The sequence below is a fragment of the Anoplopoma fimbria genome, chromosome 23, assembly GCF_027596085.1.
Source record: "Anoplopoma fimbria isolate UVic2021 breed Golden Eagle Sablefish chromosome 23, Afim_UVic_2022, whole genome shotgun sequence".
In the NCBI taxonomy this organism is placed as follows: Eukaryota; Metazoa; Chordata; class Actinopteri; order Perciformes; family Anoplopomatidae; genus Anoplopoma; species Anoplopoma fimbria.
This window is the reverse complement of record NC_072471.1, coordinates 3,878,807-3,904,224: the sequence shown is the minus strand read 5'-3', so window position 1 is coordinate 3,904,224 and position 25,418 is coordinate 3,878,807. Positions and strand designations below refer to the sequence as shown.

Genomic DNA, 25,418 nt, shown 5'->3' with positions numbered 1-25,418 from the left:
TAAATTGATATCAAAATGTATACAATATTTTCCAATAAACTGTGTGGTCATTTATGAAACTCCAAGTATAACTCATAAATATACTTGTTGTTTTGTAATTTCTGTCTGCTGTGATAATCAATACAATTATAAATAAAGGGGGAAAGCACTGCTTATTTAAAAAAGGTCATAAAGTCTGTTTTCAGAAAGCTTTATTGGCATGCGCAGACCAGCTGTGCGGGATAGTGGAGCACATCTTTAACTTGAGCTTGAAGCTGGGGAGGGTACCACAGCTATGGAAGACGTGGGGCCTGGCGTGGTACCAGTCCCAAAGACCCCGGGGGCCAAGGACTTCAGCAGCTGTTCAGTAATATACTACCGGTGGCTTTAACATCCCACCTGATGAAGATCCTACCTGATGAAGACCCGGCTGGTCCTTGTGCACCTCCGCCCCCTGGTGATCTCATCTTTGGACTCTCTTCAGTTCGCCTACCAATCTGGCATCGGGGTGGATGACGCTGTCATCTACCTGCTACAAAGATGCCTTTCTCACCTGGAAAAGGCTGGAAGCACTGTGAGAGTCATGTTCTTCGACTTCTCCAGTGCCTTCAACACCATCCAGCCTTTGCTTCTGAGGGACAAGCTGGAGCAGACCGGGATGGACCACCACCTCACTGCGTGGATACTGGACTACCTCACCAACCGTCCACAGTATGTGAGGATAGGGGAGTGTGAGTCAGATCTGGTGTCCTGCAGCACGGGGCCCCACAAGGAACCGTTCTGGCTCCATTCCTCTTCTCCATCTACACATCGGACTTCAAATATAACTCTGCTACCTGCCACCTGCAAAAGTTCTCTGACGACTCTGCAATCGTCGGCCTCATCTCCGCCGGTGATGAGAGGGAATACAGAGAACTGAACCAGGACTTCACAGGATGGTGCCGGCGGAACCGCCTCCAGATCAACTCTGGTAAAACCAAAGAGCTGGTGGTGGACTTCCGCCGGGGTAAACACTGTCCTCCGGAACCAGTGAACATCCAGGGACAGGACATTGAGATTGTGCAATCTTATAAGTACCTGGGTGTTCACTTGAACAATAAACTGGACTGGACTAATCACTCAAATGCACTTTACAAAAAGGGTCAGAGCAGACTCTATCTGCTGAGGAGACTAAGGTCCTTTGGAGTGCAGGGAGCACTCCTGAGGACCTTTTTCAACTCTGTGGTGGCATCAGCCATCTTTTATGCAGTGGTCTGCTGGAGCAGCAGCATCTCAGCAGCCGACAAGAAGAGACTCAACAAGCTTGTCAGGAAGGCCAGCAGTGTGCTGGGGTGTCCACTGGATACGGTGGAGGTGGTGGGAGACAGGAGGATGATGGCAAAGCTGTCATCCCTGATGAACAACACCTCCCACCCCATGCAGGACACCCTGGCAGCTCTGTGCAGCTCCTTCAGCCACCGGCTGCTTCACCCCCGGTGTGTGAAGGAGAGGTACCGCAGGTCCTTCCTTCCTGCTGCTGTCAGGTTACACAACCAGATCAGCTCCCAGCAGACCACATGACACATGACAATAAAAACACTGTGCAATAATAGTTAAAATAGTTTTTTTCTGTCTGTAAATATTATATTTCAGTTATTGTGTTTTTCTACTGTTTTTATTGCTTATTTATAATACTTGGGGTTTTTTTGTTTTTTTTTTTCATTTTTTTATTTTTATCTTGTCTTTCTTTACTATGTCTCTTGTGTGCACTTTAACTCTATGCTGCTGTAAGCCTGCAAATTTCCCCGCTGCGGGACTAATAAAGGATTATCTTATCTTATCTTATCTTATCTTATCTTATCTTATCTTATCTTATCTTATCTTATCTTATCTTATGTTATGTGAGCATATACAAGGAATCTGACTTTTTTTTTGTAACTTAAAAATAGAAATCCAGCTTGAAATATTATGTAATTACAAAAATAACTCAACTGTTATAGAGGAGCATTATTACGAATATTTATAATTATATATTAGTATTATAAAAAGAATAATTGTTTTAAATCAATAAATAAGATTGTTAAGTGTCAATGCGGAACTTTAGTGTCTTCCGGTTGTTGGTCGGACCCGTTTTGGAGACGGACCGGAAACAGCGTGAGGTTACCAAAGCCTGCTCTGAAGTCCTGCACCTGGTGAGTTTCCAACAAGCTTTTCACGTCCTTCTTTTGTCACACTTTAACCCAGTTTTCTACCAAAGAAAGAACCGTTTATGTGAAACATATAAAAACAAAACAATTTGAGAAAAATATTATTTTTAAAAAGATGTGACATTTTATTTCATTTCACATGCTGATGGTACGACACCTCAGGAGCCTCATTGCTGTTGTGACTTTGAGTCCACGCTCACATGTTTGGTTCCTCAGGGTCCAGTCTAACATATGTTAATGTTGCTGCTGCTTTGCATGTATTGCATGTATTTTAAATTAAATATTTGTACCTTTTTTAATCAATAATTTAAATGCTTTTGTGCTGTTATGCACACAGTTGCAAGCTATATAATTAGATGGAACTACATAAAATGAATGCAGTCTAATGTTGTCATTCCTGGTATAAATCCTCTTTTGTGTGGTTTTCTTGTATAATGACAATAACTGAACCTTGCAGGTTATAATGTGACATTTTAATTAAAGCTTATTAGAGAGGTGTTGATTCAACTGTAAGATCATTCTGCTTGTATCAGTTGGGGTAAACAAAACACCCACTTTAGTTATACAGTACTAAGGTGTGGACACACCTTCTCATTCAACTACTTTGAAGAATGTAAAATATAAAACATATTCTGGTTTGTTGAGCATTTGTTTGTTTACCACATAATTCCATATGTGTTCCTTCATAGTTTGGATGTCTTCAATATTAACCTACAATGTAGAAAAAAATAAAAATAAATAAAAACCATTGAATGAGAAGGTGTGTCCAAACTTTTGACTGGTACTGTATAATCTTATTTTGTAAGCTTGATGTCAGTGTTGTGCAGCTGCTTGTTTTGGGGCGGCTGTGGCACATGAGGTAGAGCGCTTGTCCCGTAACCACAAGGTTGGTGGTTCAGCTGCAACATGCCGAGGTGTCCTTTACTCATTCTGCTCCTCCGGGATGGGTTAAATGCAGAGAAAGAATTTCCCCATTGTGGGACTAATAAAGGATTGATTATTATTATTATTATTATTATTACTTTCCTCCCTCATAAAGATGTTGTTTGTTGTTGTTGTTGTTGTTTTGAAGATCAGTCTCTTAAAAGTCGCCACAGCTGTCTGAGCAGTACGGACAAGATGTTGAGAAGCGCCTCAGCACAGGTCAGAAAATATGTATTGTTACTCTGCAAGTTCTATTACTAGTATTAGTTTTACAATACATTTGTTGATTTTTCTTTACGGATTCATCAATTAGTTAATAAAATGTCATACAATGTGTCAAATCAGTGTTTTCCAAAGGCCAAGATCACGTTCTTGTATATATCTTCTTTTAAAAGGTCATAGAGGAGTAAAGAAACCAAATAATATTCACATTTAATAAGCCAGAATCAGAGAATTTCTGCTTAAGAAATCACTAAAACGAATAATCGATTATTGAAATGAATGGAGATTAACTTAATCGTTGACATCCAGTCGATTAATCATTGCAGTTCTAATTATTACTAGACCACCTTTGTTGTATTTGAGATATATCTAGGTACACTATAGAAAGACAATCTTGAGGACTCTTGGCATGGACTGAAACTTTATTGATCAGACATGCAGATACAATTTTTATGCATACATTTAAATAACTAGTTATTAATTGCATTGTACACCCAAAGAAAAGTATCTCAATTGATGAGAATGAATGGATGAAAACATCTAAGCGTATGCAGGGAGATGCACACGAGCTCTGCATACTTTCAGTTTTACAAAGTAAATATTTAATCTGATCCCTCCACAGATCTTCAGACAGGTGGTGAGATATGGGAGCACAGACGCCAGCCTCATCCTGGAGAGATGTGAGTCCACTTCCTGTTCTGGAAGAGAAGGATTTGTACTTCCTAGCTTCTCTCATTTAATATACCTATCCATTATTAACTTATTAAGATTAAATGTCTCTCTTCCAGCGATAAACCGCGTGCAGCTGTTGGGCCGAGTGGGTCAGGACCCCGTGATGAGACAAGTGGAGGGTCGTAACCCGGTTACCATCTTCTCGCTAGCAACCAATGAAATGTGGCGCTCTGGAGACGGAGAGACGAGCCCAACAGGTACAATGTCATGTGATACTCGATGATAGAAAAGAAAACGCAGAATAACAGTCCTTTATGGAGCACATTTTGTTGCAAGTGAACTCGCTGTGCTTTAGGCTAAAATTCCTCTGCAAAGATGAGGAGAAATCCACAAACTAAAGACACGTATTTATTATGGAAACAGTAACTTATCAATCAAGCAAATGTCAAAGATTTTAGTTGGCATGTGAAAGTGGACACAAATGTGACAGATCCCAGGTGTCAAAAAGTACCTTCATCAGACCTGGATGTTAAAGTAAAGTAAGAAAACAACCATCTGATGACTCAAAAACAATATTTTTAGCCATTTAAGTTTACTCGGTTCAACTTTTTGCTCATGTTTTATAATCTCCTTAAAGAGCCAGCTCTCCTGACATTGTTTTGGTTTTGCTCCTTTTATAAATTTAATTTAAAGTTCTTGTTCTGTCAGATTATTGTTGCCGTCCTGGTGGAAAACTTTAGGTTTATGAAAGGACAATAAAACTCTCCACCAGGGTTCATGAGATTTAGTCTGGATTTTAGGTACCTGACACTTCAGAGCTCTTGGGGTAGTTTTAAAAATGATATATTCAACTTTATTCAGATGGGGACAAAATGCAGACTGGCAGCCATAATTTCCACAATACAAAACAGATGAGATGTATTTTATTTACATACGTTTCCATATTTTTTTCCCACACTACATTTGTCTCGGAGCGCTCTGTCCTTACTCTTCTGTTTTTCTTGTCAGACCCTTGACATGTTTTTTGCTCGCTGAAGGACAAACAGCTGAAATATCCTTTGACGTGTCAGGGTCACTGTGCTGGTGAAGGTGCAAGCATTTATTTTATATAGATATCAAGTGAAAAACAATTCCAAATTAGGGGTTTGTGATTTATTATTTCCTTTTTTATCGGCTTAGAAAATTTGTGCGCAAAATAAACCATTAAAATAACAAATTAGATTATCTGAAAAAAGCATTGCCACAGATGTGGAAATTTCTCTTTTTCTAAGCTCATCAAATGTAGGAGTTGGACAAAGATGATCCTGTTGAACATGAAAAGGGAAATGAACAAATGATAAAGGTTATTTTTAAATATTTTTGCTTGTAGGGAAATCTTTAAACTCTCAGGAAGTCATTGTTTGATATAAAGTAAATAATTTAAGGCAGCTAATGGACTTATTTATATATTGAGTTTAATCAGAATCAATCAGGCATGTAGCTGATGTTAAAATAATGTTAAATACTAGAATTACTGTTTCATTAGCAGTAAATTGTACTTGAAATTTTCTCTGCAAGTGTCATATTTTGCCACTAGAGGTCACTGTTGTACCTAACTTCTGAAAGTGAACATATATTTCATTATTGTTACATTTTAAACGACAATATACAGCGTGTGAAGGTGAATTTAAACAGCACAGTTAGTAAGAATGTTAGAAATAAATGCACAATAAAAGTAATAAACAAAACACTGCATGTTAAGAATATCGCATATATATATATATATACACACACACAAAAAATAAAATATTTTCACAAACATTTACAGTGATTAAAACAAAGAGTTTGCAACATATCATATGTATTGTGTTTACATCTACACTACGTACTTCTTAAGTAGTGTGTATATGTAGCAAGTCCTCCTCTGAGGATGAACCGATTGATGTGCTGTGGTTGTTTGACTCCAGGTGACATCAGTCAGAAGACGACGTGGCATCGCGTGTCGGTGTTCAAACCCGGTTTGAGAGACGTGGCCTACCAGTACGTCAAGAAAGGGTACGAACGAGAATACGTTTATTTTAATTTGATGGTATTCAGCAGAGAGGCAGACAGGAAGTGTGGCCAGAGAGATGACCTGTTACAAATGCTCTCACTTCTGGTTTTGTTGTGGTTGACGTCTTTGACCACTGAAAGTAAAAGTCTGAGTTAAATTTGTATGTTCAGCGGTTGTTCACAGCAAAATATCTATAAATAAATAAATCTTCTCAAATTAGTTTTGCATGTAATTACAATAAGTAAATTTGTCAGATGGCTCGGGATGTTATAACAGAAATTTGTCACAGTGATGGATTTCACTGTGCAGTTCATACCATAATGTTCGTCCCTGTGATATTTCAGTTTTTTCCATAGCCTTTTATTTAACAATTATCATGCAATGCAAAGAATGCAAATAATAGAAAGTTTAAGGACCTTTACTTTGGAGCTCACATTCAAGTCTCTGTGTTTCAGGTCTAGGATCCTCATTGAGGGGAAGCTGGACTACGGAGAATATGTGGACAAGAACCAAGTCAGACGCCAGGCCACCACCATCATCGCAGGTCAGGCGACAAACGCACGCGAGCTTCTGTCAGAAATACACGTCTTTATGTGTGAATATGAAGTTACGTGATCATATAAATGTGACACGACAGTCTTAAGATTACAACATAAATCTAATGGCAGTTTGGGAAATAGTCACAGATTGCAATCTAGTGGTTTTGTGTACAGGGACACAAATTGTTCGTTTTTTTGTTTGGCTCAGAGGAGACTTCTTTTGGGGACAAAATTACATCAACAAGGAAAGTTTGGTTTAGAAAAACGTCAGTGTTGGGCTTAAAATAACTACGTACAGTTAAGTTTAGACAACAGAACCACAAAATCCTAGAATCACAACCCAAGTCCTGTGTTTGTTGGACCCAAAAAAGGTGTGTTTTTGGATATTAAATATCACATCACTTGCTCTTAATGTTGCTTAGTCACTTGGATGCATTTCATTTCTGTGTCAACCAGAAAAAACACAAGCTACACCAAAAATACTAAACTATTTGTGTCCCTGTACACAAAACAAATAGATTTCATTGGATCAGATTTTTACATCTCATGTAAGTTCAACGATTTGTTTCCTTCTTTCCAGACAACATCGTCTTCCTCAGCGACAACATTCGAGAGAGAACCTGAAGCTCTTTCCTCTCTTCCGTCTCCACACGACAACACAAGACAACTTTTTTTTTCTTATACACAGAAATAAGACTGAGGACCTGAACGCCCCCCTAAAGGAACTGACCTACCCAAAGAGAAGGGGGACAGAATACGCTGTGACACTCTGGTCATATTTGGTGCCTCCTGCAGACCTTGAGGCATCAAAGGAAGCAGGAAGCTTGTGTAGTATAAATACACATACTGAGTATAGTTTTCATTGTGATACTTGTACATAAACGTTAAAAATGCAGTTTAGAAAAGACAAATGTTTCACTACGTTTGAAGTTTGAAGACTGTATAAAATGTTAAAGGAAGTTGTAGCGACTCTTACTTGTTTTGAGGATTGTAGACAAACGTTATTATGTTTCCATATTGGGTCAGTTTAGACAGCTGCTCTTAAAACTCAATAAATCAGAAATTGTTACTTAGTGAGGATGAAAATCAGGGGTTTCAAACTACCCGTCGGGTGGCCGGAGACAAATTCTCATTTATGTTTGTTGGGAACTATTTGCAGATTAATTGTGGTCATTTATTGGGATTTGTTTACCACAAGAAAACGGTTAAAACACAAACATTTGCTCTTTCTTATACTGGCTTCTCTTTGTTAAATGTCAGCTGTCTTTCTTGCACTTCTCTTCATGTAAATGAGTGAAGGTGGTTGAATAACATTTAATAAGTTGAACTTTTTTTTCGTGTGTTAACTCCATTTGTTTTTCTGTTCACATCCCTTAATTCTACACAGTAACAATAGAACATTATTGTATGGATTTTATGTTTTTTTTTAATGTTTATCTACCCCTGTTCTCTGCTTTGTCACTTTCTTGTCAGTTGTTATCACTCATATCTGTGTATCATTTCCTTCCTTCAGCTCAGTACTGCTGGTTCATTTCTCTGTAATGGTTGCTGTAATAGACCTTTTTTTTTTACAGACTATTTCTGTGTACACATTATTGTTCATCTTCTCCAATCAGAGCATGAATGATTTAACCTCCCTGTCATAGTAACTGTTCCCAGATTCCCCTACAAAACACTTTTATAGAGGAGTAAAAGCAGAAAAGTTACAAGTAATCATTTAAAACCAACTCAAAAATATTGCTAAAATTAAGTTAAAGAAAATTAATGATAAATATTTGCATAAAAGTATTGTTTAGTTATTTAAATCTTATATTTTCGCTAGTGGACGTTGATTGGCTGATTCTGTGGCAGAGGGGGCGGGCTTAAGTCAGAGGTATTCTTGGCCTTAAACCATTGGTCTCAGGCTTAGTCTAAGTCTTTCCTGATTGGCTGCATCACTTGTCAATCAAATAAGACGCACGGTCGAACGGGCTTTAAAAACAGGGGAGCGATGTGATTGGTCGGACAGCTGAATGTGGGCGGGGCTATGAGTCGGGGAAAGCTGTTAGTGTGAGACCGGAAATGGGTCGAGTGGATATAAAAATAAAAGCCCAAAACCTTTTGGATTGAGGGTGCTATATATCTATCTATATATATATATATATATATATATATATATATTTATTTACCTGGTGTAACAGGTTTTTCCTGTGTTGACAATAATTGTGCAGATTAGTGACTTAAAAATGAAACTGTATCACTTGATAACATTGAAACAAAAAATATTAAATATCTTGAATTTAACTCAACAAGTATTTACTCACTGATTAGGTGATAATATTTGAATTTGTACAATTATTAATAAATAATTAAAGCACGGTTATAAACACTTTGCACAATGAATTATATAATGAGATACAAAAAGGCTAAATAATGAGCTAAGACACATTAGTTGGAACAACAAAAACAACAGACAACTCACCACAGGTTCAATCAAGTCATTTTGTGTCTGTTCTGGAGCTTTTGATAACATCACATGATCTTCCTCTGCGGCTGGATTTTTACTCAGTTGTTAAGAAACTGCAGATACTTCATTTCCAATTTTACTATCCTGTCATAAAAATAGATACTGAAAATTAAGGTTGAATCCTTTCTCTCATCTTTTTTCTACAATCAATTTCATTTTATTTGACTGTTTACTAACTTTATCTTGCATAACACTTTGGCAATGGCCTGAAATGAGGCCTGATGGCTTTATTTTGAAATGCATAACCAGATATTCTAGTTTGTTGATGTAGGTATTTAACACCAGTGTCACAAACAGCTGTTACAGATTAACCACTATACATTTGACACTTCTCATTAATTCTCCAATGTGTTAAAATACTCATATGTAAACAATCATGCTCCCTTTCATTTTCATTTATTTATCTATTTATTGCATTTATTATTATTCCCCTTTTCTGTGGGTTTCTCTGTAACTCCTCCCATGCATTCCTGTGTGTCTGGGCTGTGAAGAAGAGGAGGAGGAGGAGGAGGAAAAGGAAAGAGAGGCTGCAGAAAGCTGAACCAGAGAGAGAGGAGATGATCATCAACAACACAGCTTCTCTCTGACACCCAACACACACTTATCTCCAAAGCCTAAACAAACACCACGTGTTTCTATTTATTTTATTTATTTCCTTTTAAAAGTTGTTGGAAACTTTTTCATTTTTTCCACCAGAGTTGGAGCTTTTCTGTTTTTTTCCTCAGTGTGACTGCGTTGCAACAAGAGAGAACCCCCCTGCAGTGTTTTCATTGCTTTTTTTTCGGCTGCAAAAAACTGCAACAAAGCGGAAAGAAGATCAAAGAGAGGAGATCAGTCATGGAGATCCTGGACAGTAGTGAAGCGTTTCTGCACTGGGACAGGAACCTCAGCGAGCTGTCTGAGGCTGGAGAGATCGACCGAGTGCTCTACACCAATGTGAGTAATCGATCAGGGGTCGATCAGAGCCTCTCAGTGAGAAACAATCACCTTTTAATCACTTTGATTGAGAAGAAGGAAGTATGTGTGTGTGTGTGTATGTGTGTGTGTGTGTGTGTGTGTGTGTGTGTGTGTGTGTGTGTGTGTGTGTGTGGTACCCAGCTCTCCATTCACAACTTGAGCCTTGAGGTCCAGGATGCATTTCTCAGCCTCCTTTTCCAACATTTTATTTTCCTTTTTTAAAGCATTTTAAGCAAGTATTGACAAAGTATTCAAAATGACAGATACAGTTTTAGTACAAACGATGATTTAAAGATTTGAACAATTGGGAGGGAATGAATATGAGATACAAAAACCCACCTGAGCTTTGTTTATATGGCCTATATTTCCATTTGATCTATAGAAAAAGGGAAAAACAGCCATCGAGAGTTCCCAGAGTCCAAGAAGATGTCTTCAAACTGTTTGTTTTGTTAAATCGAGAAGTAAAAAAACCCAAAAATATTTAGTTTACTTCATATTTGATCATATAACACAGAGAAAAGGAGAACCTACTCACATTTGAGAAGCTGGAAATAGAAAACATTTGGCCTTTTTGCACAATTTAATCAAATGAAAAAGCAAACAATGGGTATGGATACATCACAGTGTTATTTTTCCCAAAAATAGGGAAAAAAGGGAAGTGAACTTCAGATTGTTTGTTTCGTTAAACTAACAAATCCAAAACAAATAGTTATTATTAGGGTGGGATATTTTGTGAGCACATTTGAGCCTTAATATGTGAAGTTAATGTTTACATTTTTTAATAGAGTTGCACAAACAGCATCTCCTCAGGAAAAATGCTTTAAAATGGATTTTTGCCTTCCGCTATGTGACTTGAAGTGTGTTGTCCAGCAATATTTCTCTCTGTGGGCCGAGAGGACAGAGACTGTGTGTGTGTGTGTGTGTGTGTGTGTGTGTGTGTGTGTGTGTGTGTGTGTGTGTGTGTGTGTGTGTGTGTGTGTGTGTGTGTGTGTGTGAAGACCTTGGGAGGGAGCGTTGGGTTTACAGGGGGAAAAATCCAGCTGGCTTGCAAGACGGGAATCAGACACCACAGAGGCCTATTGAGCCCCGAGACGGAGACACACACACACACACACACACACACACACACACACACACACACACACACACACACACACACACACACACACACACACACACAGTCTTTTAGGAAAACCTGCAGACAGGTAAAGACTTGTGCTGATAAAACTTCAGAGCTTTCCAGCTGTGAATGTCGGCCCCTTTAAACGAGACCCGAGGCTACGACTCCTGCAGCATCGAACCAACGAGCTGCTGAAAGTGTTTTTTAAAGATTGTCCTGCTGATCAGCGTTTTATTAAGTGATGTGAATGAAGATATTCCACGGGGCTACAGATGATAAGCTAAATGAAAAAAACCCAAAATAGGTTCCTTCGTAGAGGTACTTTTACTCGAGTACTTTGATTAAGTAATTATAGTGCATGTGCTCTACTTAAGTATACTTGCATTTCAGATGGAAATATAGTACTTCACTACATTTTTTGTTACTTTTTACACAAAAAAACCATTTGATATACGATACAAGGCAGTACTATACTACAAATATACTCAGTAGTATATAAAGTATGTAAAACTGTCTCCACATTGACAAACTGAAACATTAGAACCCTCTCACGTTTGTTTGTTTGTGATAAAAACAAAACTATTATATTATAAAAGATTTTGAACAGAGTCATTCAGCAGTATAAGTACTTTAATATTTGATCCTTTAAGAACATTTTGTTGATAATACACCAGGGCTTTTACTTGTAGTGTAGTATTTTTATACTATTGTATTTCTACAAACGACCTTGACCAGTCAGGAAGTGTCTAATGAAAGTTGCATTATGGGAAATGCAGTGTTTTTTGGAGTTTGACTCAGACAAGAATACTAGATTCTAACGGGTATCTCAACTTCTGGTGCTACGATTTTGATAAATCTGTTTTAAATTTGCCTCATTAGAACTATGAAAGTGGAGAACTAAGATTTTGAATTCTGTAATCTTTTTCATTTAAAGGATAATTTATTACAACGTCCGCCTTTATTCTATCCAACCCACTTTAAAGGGCCAGTGTTGAAGCATTTAGCATAAATGGAATATAATATTCATAACCATGTTTTAATTTGTGTATAATCACAAAATAAGAATCCTTGTCTTTTCATGAGCTTAGAATGAACCCTTTATATCTACATAAGGAGCTTACGGAGTCTGCCATGTTTCTACGGTAGCCCAGAACGGACAAACCAAACACTGACTCTAGAGAGAGCCTTTCACGCTTTTATTATTTATTATGGGAAGGATACTTTTGTCAGATACCACAAGTGTTATTATGGGAAGGTGCAACCACAAAGATAAGATAAGATAAAGTAATCCTTTATTAGTCCCACAGTGGGGACATTTGCAGGATTACAGCAGCAGAGAGGATAGTGAAAACAAGAGACATAAGTAAAAAAAACAAGATCAAAACAAGTATTATAAATAAGTAATCACACAGTAAAGATTAATAAATAAGTAAAAAACTTAACTAACTAAAATATTACATAAACAGACTAGAATTATTTTAGTATTGCACATGTGGATTTCACAGATGCAACTTAATCCTACACGCTGTCCCTTTTAAGAATAGTAAAAATAAATGCTTATTTGTACTGAAAATCATTTGGTAAATGTGCATTGATAAATAAATCAAGACTAGTTGCTCTTTGCACACATAAGCTGCTTTTAATTCACATTAATATCTGTGATTCTTGCTCTTGAATCAAAAGCATTTTGTGTTGCTGCCCCACTTTTACTGCCTTTTAAACTGTGAAGCTCAAAGTTGAACCAGAGTTCCTCTCCAGGTGTTAAACGTGAAGCTTTTCTCCGCTCATACCTCCAGCACACAAAGGCCAGGTTGTGTTGAGCAGCAGGACTAAGATGCTCCTGTTAGTGAGGTGGATATTCTATATATAGTAGAGCATGAATAGTGTGTGTGTGTGTGTGTGTGTGTGTGTGTGTGTGTGTGTGTGTGTGTGTGTGTGTGTGTGTGTGTGTGTGTGTGTGTGTGTGTGTGTGAGTGTGAGTGACTGGAGTCTTTGTTGGGTCTCACTCTCGCTTTCTCTCCGCGGGGGGTTTGTTGACGTGAGATTCCTCACAACAATGTAAAGCCTCTCGGTCGGCTGCTTTCCCATCGTCCCTCTCTTGTGTTCAGAAGCTCATATCATAATCAAGTTCCTCAGGTTTTTTAGAATAATGACAATTTTTGCGAAGGTGGAGTTTCTTCTTTCATCTCCATTCACCCGCGACCAAAACAATGCGTCTCTCACGTAACAACAGACGTGTTTGTGTGACGTGACTAATATCTATTTCAGGGAGGGAAAAACTGGATCCAATAATCAAAAATATCTATGTTTATTCTACAGTTTTTCTTAAAAGCCAAATTCAGATTACAAAAGAATGATCATGTTTAAATGATTTATTTCTGTTTGTCTGAATTAAGCTTTTACATAATGTTTATACTAGGATACTCTATTAAAAGGATGTTGCAACTGATTTAAAACATAGATTGTAGTGTTTTCTTTTTGGAATTAAAATCCTGCAACTTTCATTTATACATTCTTTGAGATCTTTTCGGTCTTCTTTTTCTTAATTTAATTTAACTTTTAAAAACTCGGAAAACACATTGAGGGCGAACCTTCATGTTCAATTGTGCCAAGCTCCAAAGAATAAATACACCCACATCTAAAATCAAACAGCAAAAATAAAAAGAATACATGGCTTTATCAGTTAAAACAGAAGATTAAAAGCAATGACAGTTAAAAATGGTCTCAACGGTTTTGATGAGGACAACTTAAAGCTGCAAGGAGGAACTTTAACTTTGTGTTGTTTTTGGCGATCCCTGTGGACAGAAGTGGTAGTGCTTCCGAGCGCCAGAGTCCATCTAGAAAACCTCTAATTTTACTGCAGCAGGGTCTGACAGTCTGCCCCGCTCAGTCCTGGTTCTGGTTCTCCTGTGCCTCCCTTCCCTCCAGCGGGTCCAGCAATACGGCCTGGGTCTCCTGCAGCGTGGTGGTCTCTGCTGCTGGATCTGGGTCTGTCCAGGGTGGACTGGTCTCTGCTGGAGGCCCCGCTGGAGAATCCGACACGGTGGCTCCGATGACGAGCTTTAAGAATAACTATATAGAAACAGACAATCTTCTCTCTGATGGTCTCGTTCACTGATGGAGGTCTTATAGAGGATCAGGACTAAACTGAGACTGGTTCAGGACCAGTTAAAAGTTCCTCACAGTAACTTTAAAGTTCTATTGAAGTATATTCCAAATCCATGAATTGATGCACAGCTCGGAGATAAACGCTCGTCTTGTTTTGACCAAATGTCTCCATTTGTGTTTAGGAAGCTTGAAATGTTATTTCATGCTCTAGCACATACTTGTCTACTTCAAAAAAAATAAAATAATAATTGCCGTGGCGCTCAGCACATGGTGGAGAGACGAAGAGGAGGACAAAACGAGTATATTTGCTCTGCTCATGCTCCAGCACATGCTCCAGGGCTTTCCAGCTATGTGTGTGTGTGTGTGTGTGTGTGTGTGTGTGTGTGTGTGTGTGTGTGTGTGTGTGTGTGTGTGTGTGTGTGTGTGTGTGTGTGTGTGTGTGTGTGTGTGTGTGTGTGTGTGTGTGTGTGTGTGTGTTCTTACATAACACACAGCATACCTGCAGATAAAGACTCACCTGTGTCTTTAAATCAAACTCCAGCTGCAATTCAGCATTTTAATTTATATTCATAGTGGCTTTGACGTACTTTTACTCAAGTACTGTGCTTGTACGAATTCGAAATACTTTACTCGAGTATTTCCAATTTATAATACTTTGTACTTCTACTTCACTGCTACTCAGAGGAACATATTGTACTTTTAACTCCACTACATCTCAGAGTTACATGTTGTACTTTTTACAGTACTACATCTCAGAGGTAATTATTGTAGTTTTTACTCTACTACATCTTAGAGGTACATGTTGTACTTTTTACTCCACTAAATGACACAAGATACAATATTAAAACACTGACAGGGAACATTTTACTGCAAAATCATTACTTTTACTTTTAAAACTTAAAGTCAATTCTACTGATTTTTGTTGTGGGTATTTTCACAATGCATTGCCACAGTGTGGTATTTGTCGTTGCCATTTACTCATGTGAAGGATGTGAGTACACACACTTAGAGTAGCTTTATTCAACGAGAGCAAACACACGAGGAGTCGAAAGGTAAACAGCTTGATCCGTGTGCTCACAGTGCTCAGCCTGTTCTCCGTCGGGGCAGGGCATCCTGCTCGCCGGTGGCCTCGCTCTGTCTCTCTCTGAATGCTCCATGTGTCTGTCGTGTCAGTCTGTAGGCGGTACACACACATATATATACACACACACACACACACACACACACACACACATACACAAACTCACTGCAGCCAAAGTTTATATCCAGATAATGAATATATGACGAGATAATTTCACAACCGGTCTCATTTTACTGCCAATCAAGGTTCAAAGGTTATGTTACTCACGTTCCAGCAGTGACCCAAGAAGTATTTAGATCCTTTACTGAAGTAAAAGTACTAATACAACACTCTGAAAATACTCCCCTACAAGTATAAGTCCTGCATTCAAAACCTTACTTAAGAAAAAGTATTATTAGCAACATTTACTCAAAGTATCCAAAAGTAAAATATTCTTTTTCAGTGTTTTACTATTATATCTGATATTTCTGAGTGTATATAACTTCTGCATTAATGTGTATGCTGCATTGTTACTCTTTCATATCATATTGTCTAATTTAATCAACATTAATGCATCATATTATATAAGTTCATCATATGTTCCTGTGAGAACCTCATAACTCAGCTTTGTGTCGATGCATTTTCCAGCTGATCCAAGTGGCTTTTTAAAGAGTTTATTAATCTTAAGAAGTTTAATTTTTATTTAACATCCTTTAGTTCATAACAAACATTCAGCATCAACACATCTTGAGGTATGTGGTTTTCACCAGAAAGGAAGGGGATTAAAAACTGTCATCTGAAAAGAAACTATAGTACAAGTACCTCCAATTTGTACGTGAGTCAATGTACTTGGTTACATTCCACCACTGCACTCTAGTTGTTAACATAACAACCAGACCGGCCTTTTCCATATGACTGAACTAAAGGAACACACCTGTGAATGACGTGTTACTACTACAGGTGTGGTGCCAGATCTTCAGGTTGGTTGACTGAGAGTTGACTGTATGAAACAGACTACAGTTAAATTAATTCATACATTCATTATTTTAAAGATACAGATACTTTGATACAGAGAATTCTCAGATTATAGTTCTGCTGCTATATCAGTCCTGCACCACTCTATTAGCGTTTACTTCAGTTAGACAAGAGTAGTTCTATTTATTCAAAAGTAGTTCTACTTCTAGGTAAAGCAAGGTGTATATTGGGGTTTAAGAGACAAGAGTTTAGAATAGGTAATGTAATATTTTAAATATATAGTCATAGTCCCAATAATAACAATTATGCACACAGGTTAAATAACAGATTTTTTCTTTAAGATATTTCAGTATAAAGTAACATAGAATGGTTGTTAATGTAAAGGACGTACACAAAATACTCGTGTGTTTCAGGGTTTTGGTGTCTTTTAGGGTCTGAATGCTTCTTCTGTAGTTTTTACTCTTGTAGAAATATTTGGCAAATTTAGCAATATCTGTCTCTGATGGACCTCTGAACTCACTTCAACATCTCTTTAATCAGAGCCACCTTGCTGACTTGAAGTCTGTTGGCTCTAGAAAGTGACAGCGGGTCTACACATGGTGCGCACATGGACGCATGAAGGACACGTTTTTCTCTCTTTTTTTTCCTAAATCTGATGCAACTTTTCTCCCGACTTTGAAATTGGATTAAAGATTTTTTGGCTGCAGGCAGGCTGGCGTCCATTTGGGAGCAAAGCGAAGGTAGTAATCAGCGTGTGAGGGATCATTATGGAAAATCCACAGGAGCCTTGGTTCTCTGAGGCAAAGCTAAATTTACCTCCTCTGTCTGTACTTCTGTCTGTCTCTCTTGATTCTGCATTTCCCCCGTCCCCCATCGGCCCCCCTCTGGTTTTGCTTTAGGCACCATAAAAGGTTTTAAATTGATGTGTGTGAGCTTGTGTGTGTGTGTGTGTGTGTGTGTGTGTGTGAGCTTGTGTGTGTGTGTGTGTGTGTGTGTGTGTGTGTGTGTGTGTGTGTGGTTAGCAGGGTGTTGGCTTAATATCCCTGTGAGTAGCTTATACACCCAAAATGAGCCTGGAAGCAGTTCTGTAAAAGTTGCAGCCTGGTGAAAATGCAGATTACTCACTAACTCTTTCTTTTTTTTCTTTATCAATTTTAAAAGACACCAAAGTGGAGATTTGAGCTATCATTTTGGAGCAAGAAATACAATGTTATATACTTTAAAGTTGCAGAATCAACAGTATTTAGATGTAGTTTTTTGGGGGGTTGACACATCAAAGTGTTTAAAGCCTGTAAACTGCTTATTAAACAGTATGAGCTGTGAAACCCGCTCAACTTCAATGTTGGTTTTTTATGGATGTTGCAGCTCGTATCCTGACTCAAAGTGTACAATCAGCTTAAGACAGAAACCCTCTCCATCCGCTGTCTAGTTAACCTTTCACCTCTCTTTCCATCCCTCCTCGTCCTCCTCCTCCTTCGACACTCCAGGGTGAGCTGAGCGTGAGGACGAGTCGAATCCTGTCCAAAATGCCAGAAACTCCTCCATTGCTCTTTTTTCTTAGTCTGCTTTTTAACCTCCTTGTTTGTCTTCTTTCTTTGTGAACTATGAGTCATTCATCCTTCTTTTCCTCTCCGGCTAACTCTTTCTTTTTTTTCCTTTTTCCTTTCCCTGTTTGTTTATTATACTGTATAAGTACATGTTCTTACACACTCAAAATTCGGCTTTATCTTGCAAAAATATTGTCCCTATATAACAAAAACTGCATTGTCTCTTATGTTTTAATGGAAATGCATTTTCTCCATGTTTGTGTTTGTTTTTTGACTTATCACAAATGTATTTCTAATCATAGTAGGATGGATTAATGGAGTCAAACAAACGCATGACTTTCACCTAGGAGACAGCTGTTAGTGCCCCATGTGAAACTTGAATTATCTGAATTTAACAAACCTACTTATTTGAAGCCAAACCCTGATGTTTTTTCTAAACCTAATCAAGTAGTTTTGATGCAGTTTTGTTTCATTATTAACGACATTGTTAAAACTGCCACCTTAAAAAAAATAATTTCCCCATGAAATCTAATTAAGAAAGCAGTTTAGTTGTATGGGAACATGTTTTTGTGGAAGACAGGGTTGCAGTGTTCACAACTGTTCCCATTGTAAGACTGGTGAGGATGTAACTACTTCTATACACTTATCTTCTGTCTTTTAAGATGAAAAATCCTCAACTTTGACAATATTTTAGTCCTCCGGATGAAGTTTATCTCAAAGGGCCTTTTCTCAAGCTTATCAGTCAAATTTGGTCGATTGCATCCGAGTGTGAGAGGGACAAATGTGAGCCGTATTTGGTCCAATTTGGGCTAGAATTGAGCTCCATTGGCAGCCCAAAGTCCAACTTCGGGGAAGCGTCTGCACTTGGAATTGAAAGTCTGCTTCCTAGCAATGTATTAATGACAAGTCTGGCAATCAGCTGCAACCTTATTGCCAGATAAAAACATTGATATTGGACGTATATCAAGAAAAACAACTGGATTATCATTTCTAACGTCTGGTGGAAAGGTTTTTTTAAATTCCTCACAACTTAATCTCTTGGTTTCTCAAACCTTCCACTTCATAATAATTCCACACTACTGCGCACTGAACGTCAGCATTGGATATAAAAGGAAATGTCTACTTTTAACGTAAATCCTAGAAATACTGAGCTGCAAGTGTGGCTGCCAAGGATTGTTGGCATTGACATTGAGAAAGGAAAGGAATGTGATGGAGAATGATAAATACATTGAAAACAAGCTGGGAATAGACGAGAGGATCTGATGTCTGGGTGACTTTTATCAGTGAGGTGGTGGCAGATATAAACATAGTAAGCCAAAACAAATGGCAAAAATACTACTTTTATCCATAAAATCAGAAGTGGAATCAACTTTTAAAAACCTATTCTGGTGAAATCATACTTTCCTCTGAATTCCTCTAAAAGAAAAACTCTCCATCACACCTTTTCTCTTGCGTGAACCTTTCCATTTGAAGAGACGTGAACAAGCCCGTTCATCCTTGCAAAGTTCAGTGTGTGTGTGTGTGTGTGTTTTGTGTGTGTGTGTGTGTGTGTGACTTGACATTCAAGCATGCCTCTACTTGGCGAACGTCCGCCGAGAGGAATTAAGATCAGAGTCGCGCCCAGACAAGTTTCCCGGAGTGATTGCGAGTGATTAAAGCGATCTCTATGGGGCACTGGAGACCGGCGTTGACCCAGTTTTTACCCAGAATCCAGCAGGAGGTGGAAGCAGGAGTCCTTCAGTATAGATGAGGTCTTCGCCGACCTTTACAACAAATGTTTTGTGGGTTAATCACAAAGCAAACAACCACATAAACACAAAGAAAGCACTCCTTTCACTTCTTGCTTTGACGTTAACAGCAGAAACTTGTTGAGTTTCAGTGACTTAAAACCAGAGAAAGTTTTCAGTTTGTGTTGGAGGAAGAATGTTTAAAATACACAAAAGGAGAGCTGGAAAAACTAGAAAAGGGTGAGGGAGTTCACTGGTTGAGTAATGTGTGTGTGTGTGTGTGTGTGTGTGTGTGTGTGTGTGTGTGTGTGTGTGTGTGTGTGTGTGTGTGTGTGTGTGTGTGTGTGTGTGTGTGTGTGTGTGTGTGTGTGTGTGTGTGTGTGTTTTAATGGTACTTGATGACCGGTCAGTGTTACAGTACAGAGAAGGAAAAAGTTATTCATGTGTGTGTGTGTGTGTTGACCTGGTTTATAACAGGCACACACACACTCAGGATGAGGGAGAGAGAGAGAGAGAGACATCAGAAGACAGCTGTGCTTGTTTTTGACACAAACAGTCTCAGCTGTGTTTAAAGGACAGGAAGTCTCGAGTCGACCCAAACATTGATGTGATGATATGTTGACAGTATTTAGTACCATGTTATAATAAAGTAAACTCTTCTGTTCACTCAGAAACGTCTCTGGAGCTTTCAGTTGTGCTCGAAACTCTTTAAAATGTCACATTACCATCATTTTACAATCACTAAGTTAAAGTCAGGTGTTTCTTTATGTTTTCTTATTGCCAGCACATCAAAAAATATCTCTTAATACTTTCTGACTTTCTATTTAAGGCACTCAGCCATGATCTCACTGGGTCCTACTTTTAAGGAATAAATCACAAAAGGAGAGCTGGAAAAACTAGAAAAGGAAGCACATATTAGCTTAGCTTAGCATAAAGACTGGAAACAAGGGGAAACAGCTAGCCTGGCTCCGTCTGGAAGTTACAGAATCCACATACCAGCAGCTCTAATAACCCAGGGGGGTTATGTACTATAACTTTAAAAACAAGTTACAAATATTTAGTCATTTCCTGACCAAGCTGCTGGTCACTGTAGTTTTCATCAAAGAAACAGGAGAAAGTAGTGCATTTGTTGGGGACTTTTTCAGCAGCGGACTAATCCACATTTGGTGCCTCATTACAGTTATTTTCTAAGTGCAAATTGGAAGATAATATAATTTAATTTAATTTAATTTAATATGAAATAATATCATATAATATAATGTTGACTCTAAATGGATCAATGGATCAGGCTGCAAAAACTCTAAAGTAAGAGACCGCATGCATAAATAATGGATGCACCATTTTTGAAGTCCTTGCAGAACTACAGTGTTCGTTTTCCTGGTGTTTTCATGGTGTTTTCATGGTGTTTTCATGGTGTTTTCATGGTGTTTTCATGGTGTTTTCATGGTGTTTTCCTGGGCTTTGTTGACTTTAGTTAAAGTTAGAACGCTGCCAGCCTTCGAGCTGATATTGTAGCTTCTATCAGTCTGGTGAAGTCATTGTGTAACATCTGGAGGGCCAGTGTGTGTTTGGACTCGTGTGGGAAGAGCGGGGGTTGAACTCTGAGGTCGGTCCGAATGACAGACACTGGAAAGTGTGTGTGTGTGTGTGTGTGTGTGTGTGTGTGTGTGTGTGTGTGTGTGTGTGTGTGTTTGTGTGTTTTGGGGGTAGGAGTTTGAACTTTTGGGAAGCCAGACGGGGGGATTTAACGAGAAGGGGATCCTCGAGGAGGAGAAAATGAGAGCTTTTTCCATTTGTCATCGTCTGCGTCTGTTTTTTATATTGTCACACACACACACACACACACACACACACACACACACACACACACACACACACACACACACACACACACACAACTGCACTGTAATATCAGCAGAGTGTCCGTCAGATAACGACTGACTCATACACGTGAACTTTGACTCGGGATCTCTTTGTCTCCACTGTGACACTTCCTATTTTTAACACACTTCCTGTCTTGGCTTTGCACACACACTTCTTTAAATCAAACGTTAAAAAACGTTGAAAAAAATCAGGAAATGGACCCTTTAGGTTTTGGAGCTGGTTTTGTAATGGACCTGCTGTGATTCCTGACACATGCAGGCGTTGTGTGTTTATGTATTCTGTCCTCACACTGTGGGTGGAGAGTCAACACTTGCTGCCCTGCTGGACGTCACGCCTACTGTTATTGTCCCTCACATCCTGTTGTCTACATCCGTTAACCATCACTGCACCCCCGACACCATTCTGTTTAAAGAACGAATATTATGTTGCTCAACTGTTTTAATCAAATTTTTTGTTCTGCAAGTAGAGTATAATGTTAAGTAAGCTCTCCACTAAAACACAGAAATGTTGTGTTAATAAAGCAACACTTTTTCAGAATATTTACACTAAATGCATGCATGCATTTCCTTGGTCCTTTTTTGGGAGGAAGATGCATCTCTCACTGATAAACGTATCCTCATACAAAGGTTTGTATGATGTCATATAAAAAGCTACTAGCATTTTTCATACGTTTTCCTAAAAAAGTCTAGACACATGCGTCAATTTCCGCTTTTTAAATGCACACATTCACACAAAATAAACTTCCGTCTTCACAGTTAACAACTTAGTTAGGTTAAGTCAACAAAACCGCTTAGTAACGTTTAGGAAAAGATCGTCATCTGAGTTAAAATATCTAAATAAGTGCCGTTACTGAAGTTTAACCTAACCGTGGACGAGACCAGCCTGACCTGATGTATCTGATTAGCACTTTGACTTTTGACCCTGCACAGAGAGGAGAATCTGCCTTGATATATATCTCAAGGCAGATTAATTGATAATGAACAACAACAACAATGTCAGGATTTCCTTCTCAGCTGAAAACTGCTGTTTTTTCTTCTTTCCATGATTGTTTTGTTTGTTCCTGGTGCACTTATGGCGTCCTTGATTAGTAGATAAATTTGGCAAATCAAGCTTTCGGATCGACGAGTTAAAATACCGTTGCTTGAGGCTGCAGGGTTATGCTTGCAACATGTTGCTCGTTCTTTTCTCTGGTTGTCTAAGATGTGTATAATGTGTGGATGTGATTTGTTTTAGTACATTTAGCATTGTTTCTAATTTATTGCCAATATGGAGGCAGCTGTAATGATGAGACGATATCAAAGCATGGGCACAGCATGTAAGTCCAAGACAAATGATATCGTATATCTAGAATCTGAATCAGGGAGTGTCTGCGTGTATCTTGTATCCTTGTGTGAACCACTCAGAGTCTCCTCTACGATGAGGACATTTCTGTGGAGCGAGGTCACTTTAGTTCTTCAGACATTACGGAATGAATGATGTTAACAAGACAGAAGTGTGTTTGTGTGTGTCCGTTGGAAACGATGGTGTCACACATGAAGCTGCACCCTGTCGGTTCCTCCAACACAGTCCAGACAGGAGGCCTCAGTTCTGGGCTCGCCTCCCCCGCTGATTAGACCCAGATATCAGAAACCCCCCCAAGGCCTGTGGTTTGTCTTATTATGCTGACACACACAATATCAATGCCACAGCGAAGACGGCCTCGATCCTCAGATAAGTGAAATATAGTCCTGTTTATCAAACGCAAACATATGATGTTTACGTTTCTATACACTACTACTACTACTATTCACTATTCTATTGATTTTAGGGACTTTTTAGCCTGGTATCATGTCCATGTGGGCCAACTTCTGTTTTGGAGAGGTTGTTATTTACTTTTATTTTGGCCCGACTGAGATCTTAAATTTCCATACCACCAATGCTTTTTTTAACAAGTAGTTAACTTAACAGTTTTCAACATAATCAAATTTCGTATTTCTTAGATAGTAAAAATAATAAGTTTATTTATACATCACCTTTTAAAAACAGAGTTTACAAAGTGCTTTTACAGATAAAGGCAATAAAACAACGTAAAGCTGAACAATGAGGCCCAAACCCACATAAACTCTCTTTGTCCAATTTACTAGCTTCGCTTTGAGTTTGTGTGATGCTAATAAGATCAACTTAAGCATGCATGGCTTTGGCTTAAAACACAAGCGCGCCTTTACACTTTAACCTCATGAACTACATGTATTGATGATAAGCTGAGGCTGTACCTAATGTTTCCTTTAAAGCCTCACGTGGGCATGTCGACTATACTGGAATAAAACACCGAAACTGGAGTAAAAGAGAAAATAGATGTACTTTTTTTTAGAAAACTCTTGGATTTTAAAATGTTAAAAGCTGCCAGCATGTTTGATGTACAAACATTTATATTGTTATAAGATGTTTAAACTGCTCAAACACTAGTTTCCTGCATCAATTTGACTTTTATGCACCTAAACGTATCAACAGCCACTGAAGGAATCTCTGCAGACAAAGTTTCTACACATGTACTTCAGCTAAGTGTTAAAACTGCTTGCACACATTGTTAGCATTGTTAGCATTCCAGCAGATACTTGCTGCTCTTCTGCTCACAGCTGCAGGAATGGGGGGGGGGGGGGTCACATCAACTGAGGTTAAAATATGCAAATGTTTGTGGAATTTCACCAGAGGCTCAGAATGGTGGGAATTAGCTAAGAAGGCAGAGGAACTGGATTTCTTTTTAGAGTATTTTGACCATCTGGGAAACTGAGGTCAAAGAGGAATAAATAACTTTTCCTCCTTCGGTTGCAAAATACAAATAAGCAAAGCTAAGATGTGTCACTGTTTCCTCTTGTATATACCATAGACATGCAACTAAACTGAAACTGAAATATGTTTTTTATTTTAGTAACAAGAACTCTTCTCTCTTGGCTGGTTTCCACTACGATCTTCTCTGTGTTTGAATATGAGGATGTGTTGTCTTCTCAGTGCATGCTTTGGTTACAGTGGGAACGAAACTTTGATTAATATAAAGACCTCTTAAAGAAACAAATGAACAGATAAACTGTCTGATATCTCTTCAGACTTTAATACTGGTTTAATCTGGTTAGGATGGGACACGTGATGGTCTTTAACCTGGATCCAAACCAAACAAATGAGTCATTGACTTTATCTTGACATAACTCCATGTGTGTCTTTTTTTTATTAGCGTGTTTGTGAAGTTGTATCATCAGCAAAAGTACACACAGATGAGTCCAGGGCAAGGTACACACACACACACACACACACACACTGACACTGACTCTGCAGGGAGATGACCCTTGGTTCTGTGTGTGTGTGTGTGTGCGTCATTAGTAATGCCAGTCCTCTTTCACATCTGCTTTTTGCTGTCCAGGAGAGGAAGGTGTTGCATAATAAAGCGTCCCTCCTCCTCCTAGCTCTGAAGTTTAAACCCCTGGTCATTAAGGGGTTAAAACAGACATCCTACTTTATTTAACGGATAAATTACAGGCCCGAGAGGACATTCCTTCCTCTCCTCTTCCACACCCAGACCGTTAATTTAACTGCTAGCTAGTGACCAACACAGCTGTCGGGGCTTTTATTGTGAAGGCTTATCACTCACCACTCTGCTTGGGAGGTTTTTTTAGGAAATTGGTCCATCACTTAAGTTCAGACTGAAATATCTAAACAACTAGCTTATATATTAGCATGGAATTTTGTACAGATATTCATTATCCCCAGAAGATGAATCCTTATGACTTTGGCGATCCTCTGACTTTTCCTTTAGCGCCAACATGTGGTTGAAATTTGTAGTTTAGCGTGAAATGTAGCTACAAATATAGGATGGATTGGTATGAAATTTGGTTAATTCATAACTCCTTCAGGATTAATTGTAAAAACTTTGGTGATCTTGTTACTTTTTCTCAACGCCATCATCAGGTTGAAAGTTTAATTTGTCCAAATCTTTTATTTATGATCAA

The 25,418-nt window shown here is 38.5% G+C and overlaps 2 protein-coding genes across 3 annotated transcripts in view; both read left to right on the top strand.

Moving 5' to 3' along the window:
• Nucleotides 1-2,067: 2,067 nt before the first annotated feature.
• ssbp1 (single-stranded DNA binding protein 1) lies at nucleotides 2,068-8,265 on the top strand. Of its 2 annotated transcripts, none has more exons than XM_054624700.1 (7): nucleotides 2,068-2,150; nucleotides 3,238-3,308; nucleotides 3,934-3,991; nucleotides 4,100-4,240; nucleotides 5,930-6,017; nucleotides 6,471-6,559; nucleotides 7,135-8,264. In XM_054624700.1, the coding sequence occupies exons 2-7, from the start codon at nucleotides 3,285-3,287 to the stop codon at nucleotides 7,176-7,178; spliced, it is 444 nt and encodes a 147-aa protein (XP_054480675.1). In that variant the 5' UTR covers nucleotides 2,068-2,150; nucleotides 3,238-3,284; the 3' UTR covers nucleotides 7,179-8,264. The 2 variants fall into 2 exon arrangements, with proteins under 2 accessions (XP_054480675.1, XP_054480677.1); XM_054624702.1 differs by having other exon boundaries at nucleotides 2,072-2,150; nucleotides 3,243-3,308; nucleotides 7,135-8,265.
• A 1,227-nt stretch (nucleotides 8,266-9,492) lies between these two features.
• creb3l2 (cAMP responsive element binding protein 3-like 2) overlaps nucleotides 9,493-25,418 on the top strand; it is a 29,825-nt gene continuing 13,899 nt past the window's right edge. The window contains 1 exon segment of the mRNA XM_054624777.1: nucleotides 9,493-9,996. Within this exon segment, the coding sequence (XP_054480752.1) occupies nucleotides 9,898-9,996 (99 nt within the window). The 5' untranslated portion in view covers nucleotides 9,493-9,897.

What these genes read in the sequence shown, in the direction of transcription:
- ssbp1 (XM_054624702.1), top strand. Translation starts at nt 3,285, where the DNA reads ATGTTGAGAAGCGCCTCAGCACAG. An exon ending in CAGCCTCATCCTGGAGAGAT is followed by an intron (nt 3,992 to 4,099) that starts GTGAGTCCACTT and finishes TCTCTCTTCCAG; the next exon opens with CGATAAACCGCGTGCAGCTG. An exon ending in GGCCACCACCATCATCGCAG is followed by an intron (nt 6,560 to 7,134) that starts GTCAGGCGACAA and finishes CCTTCTTTCCAG; the next exon opens with ACAACATCGTCTTCCTCAGC.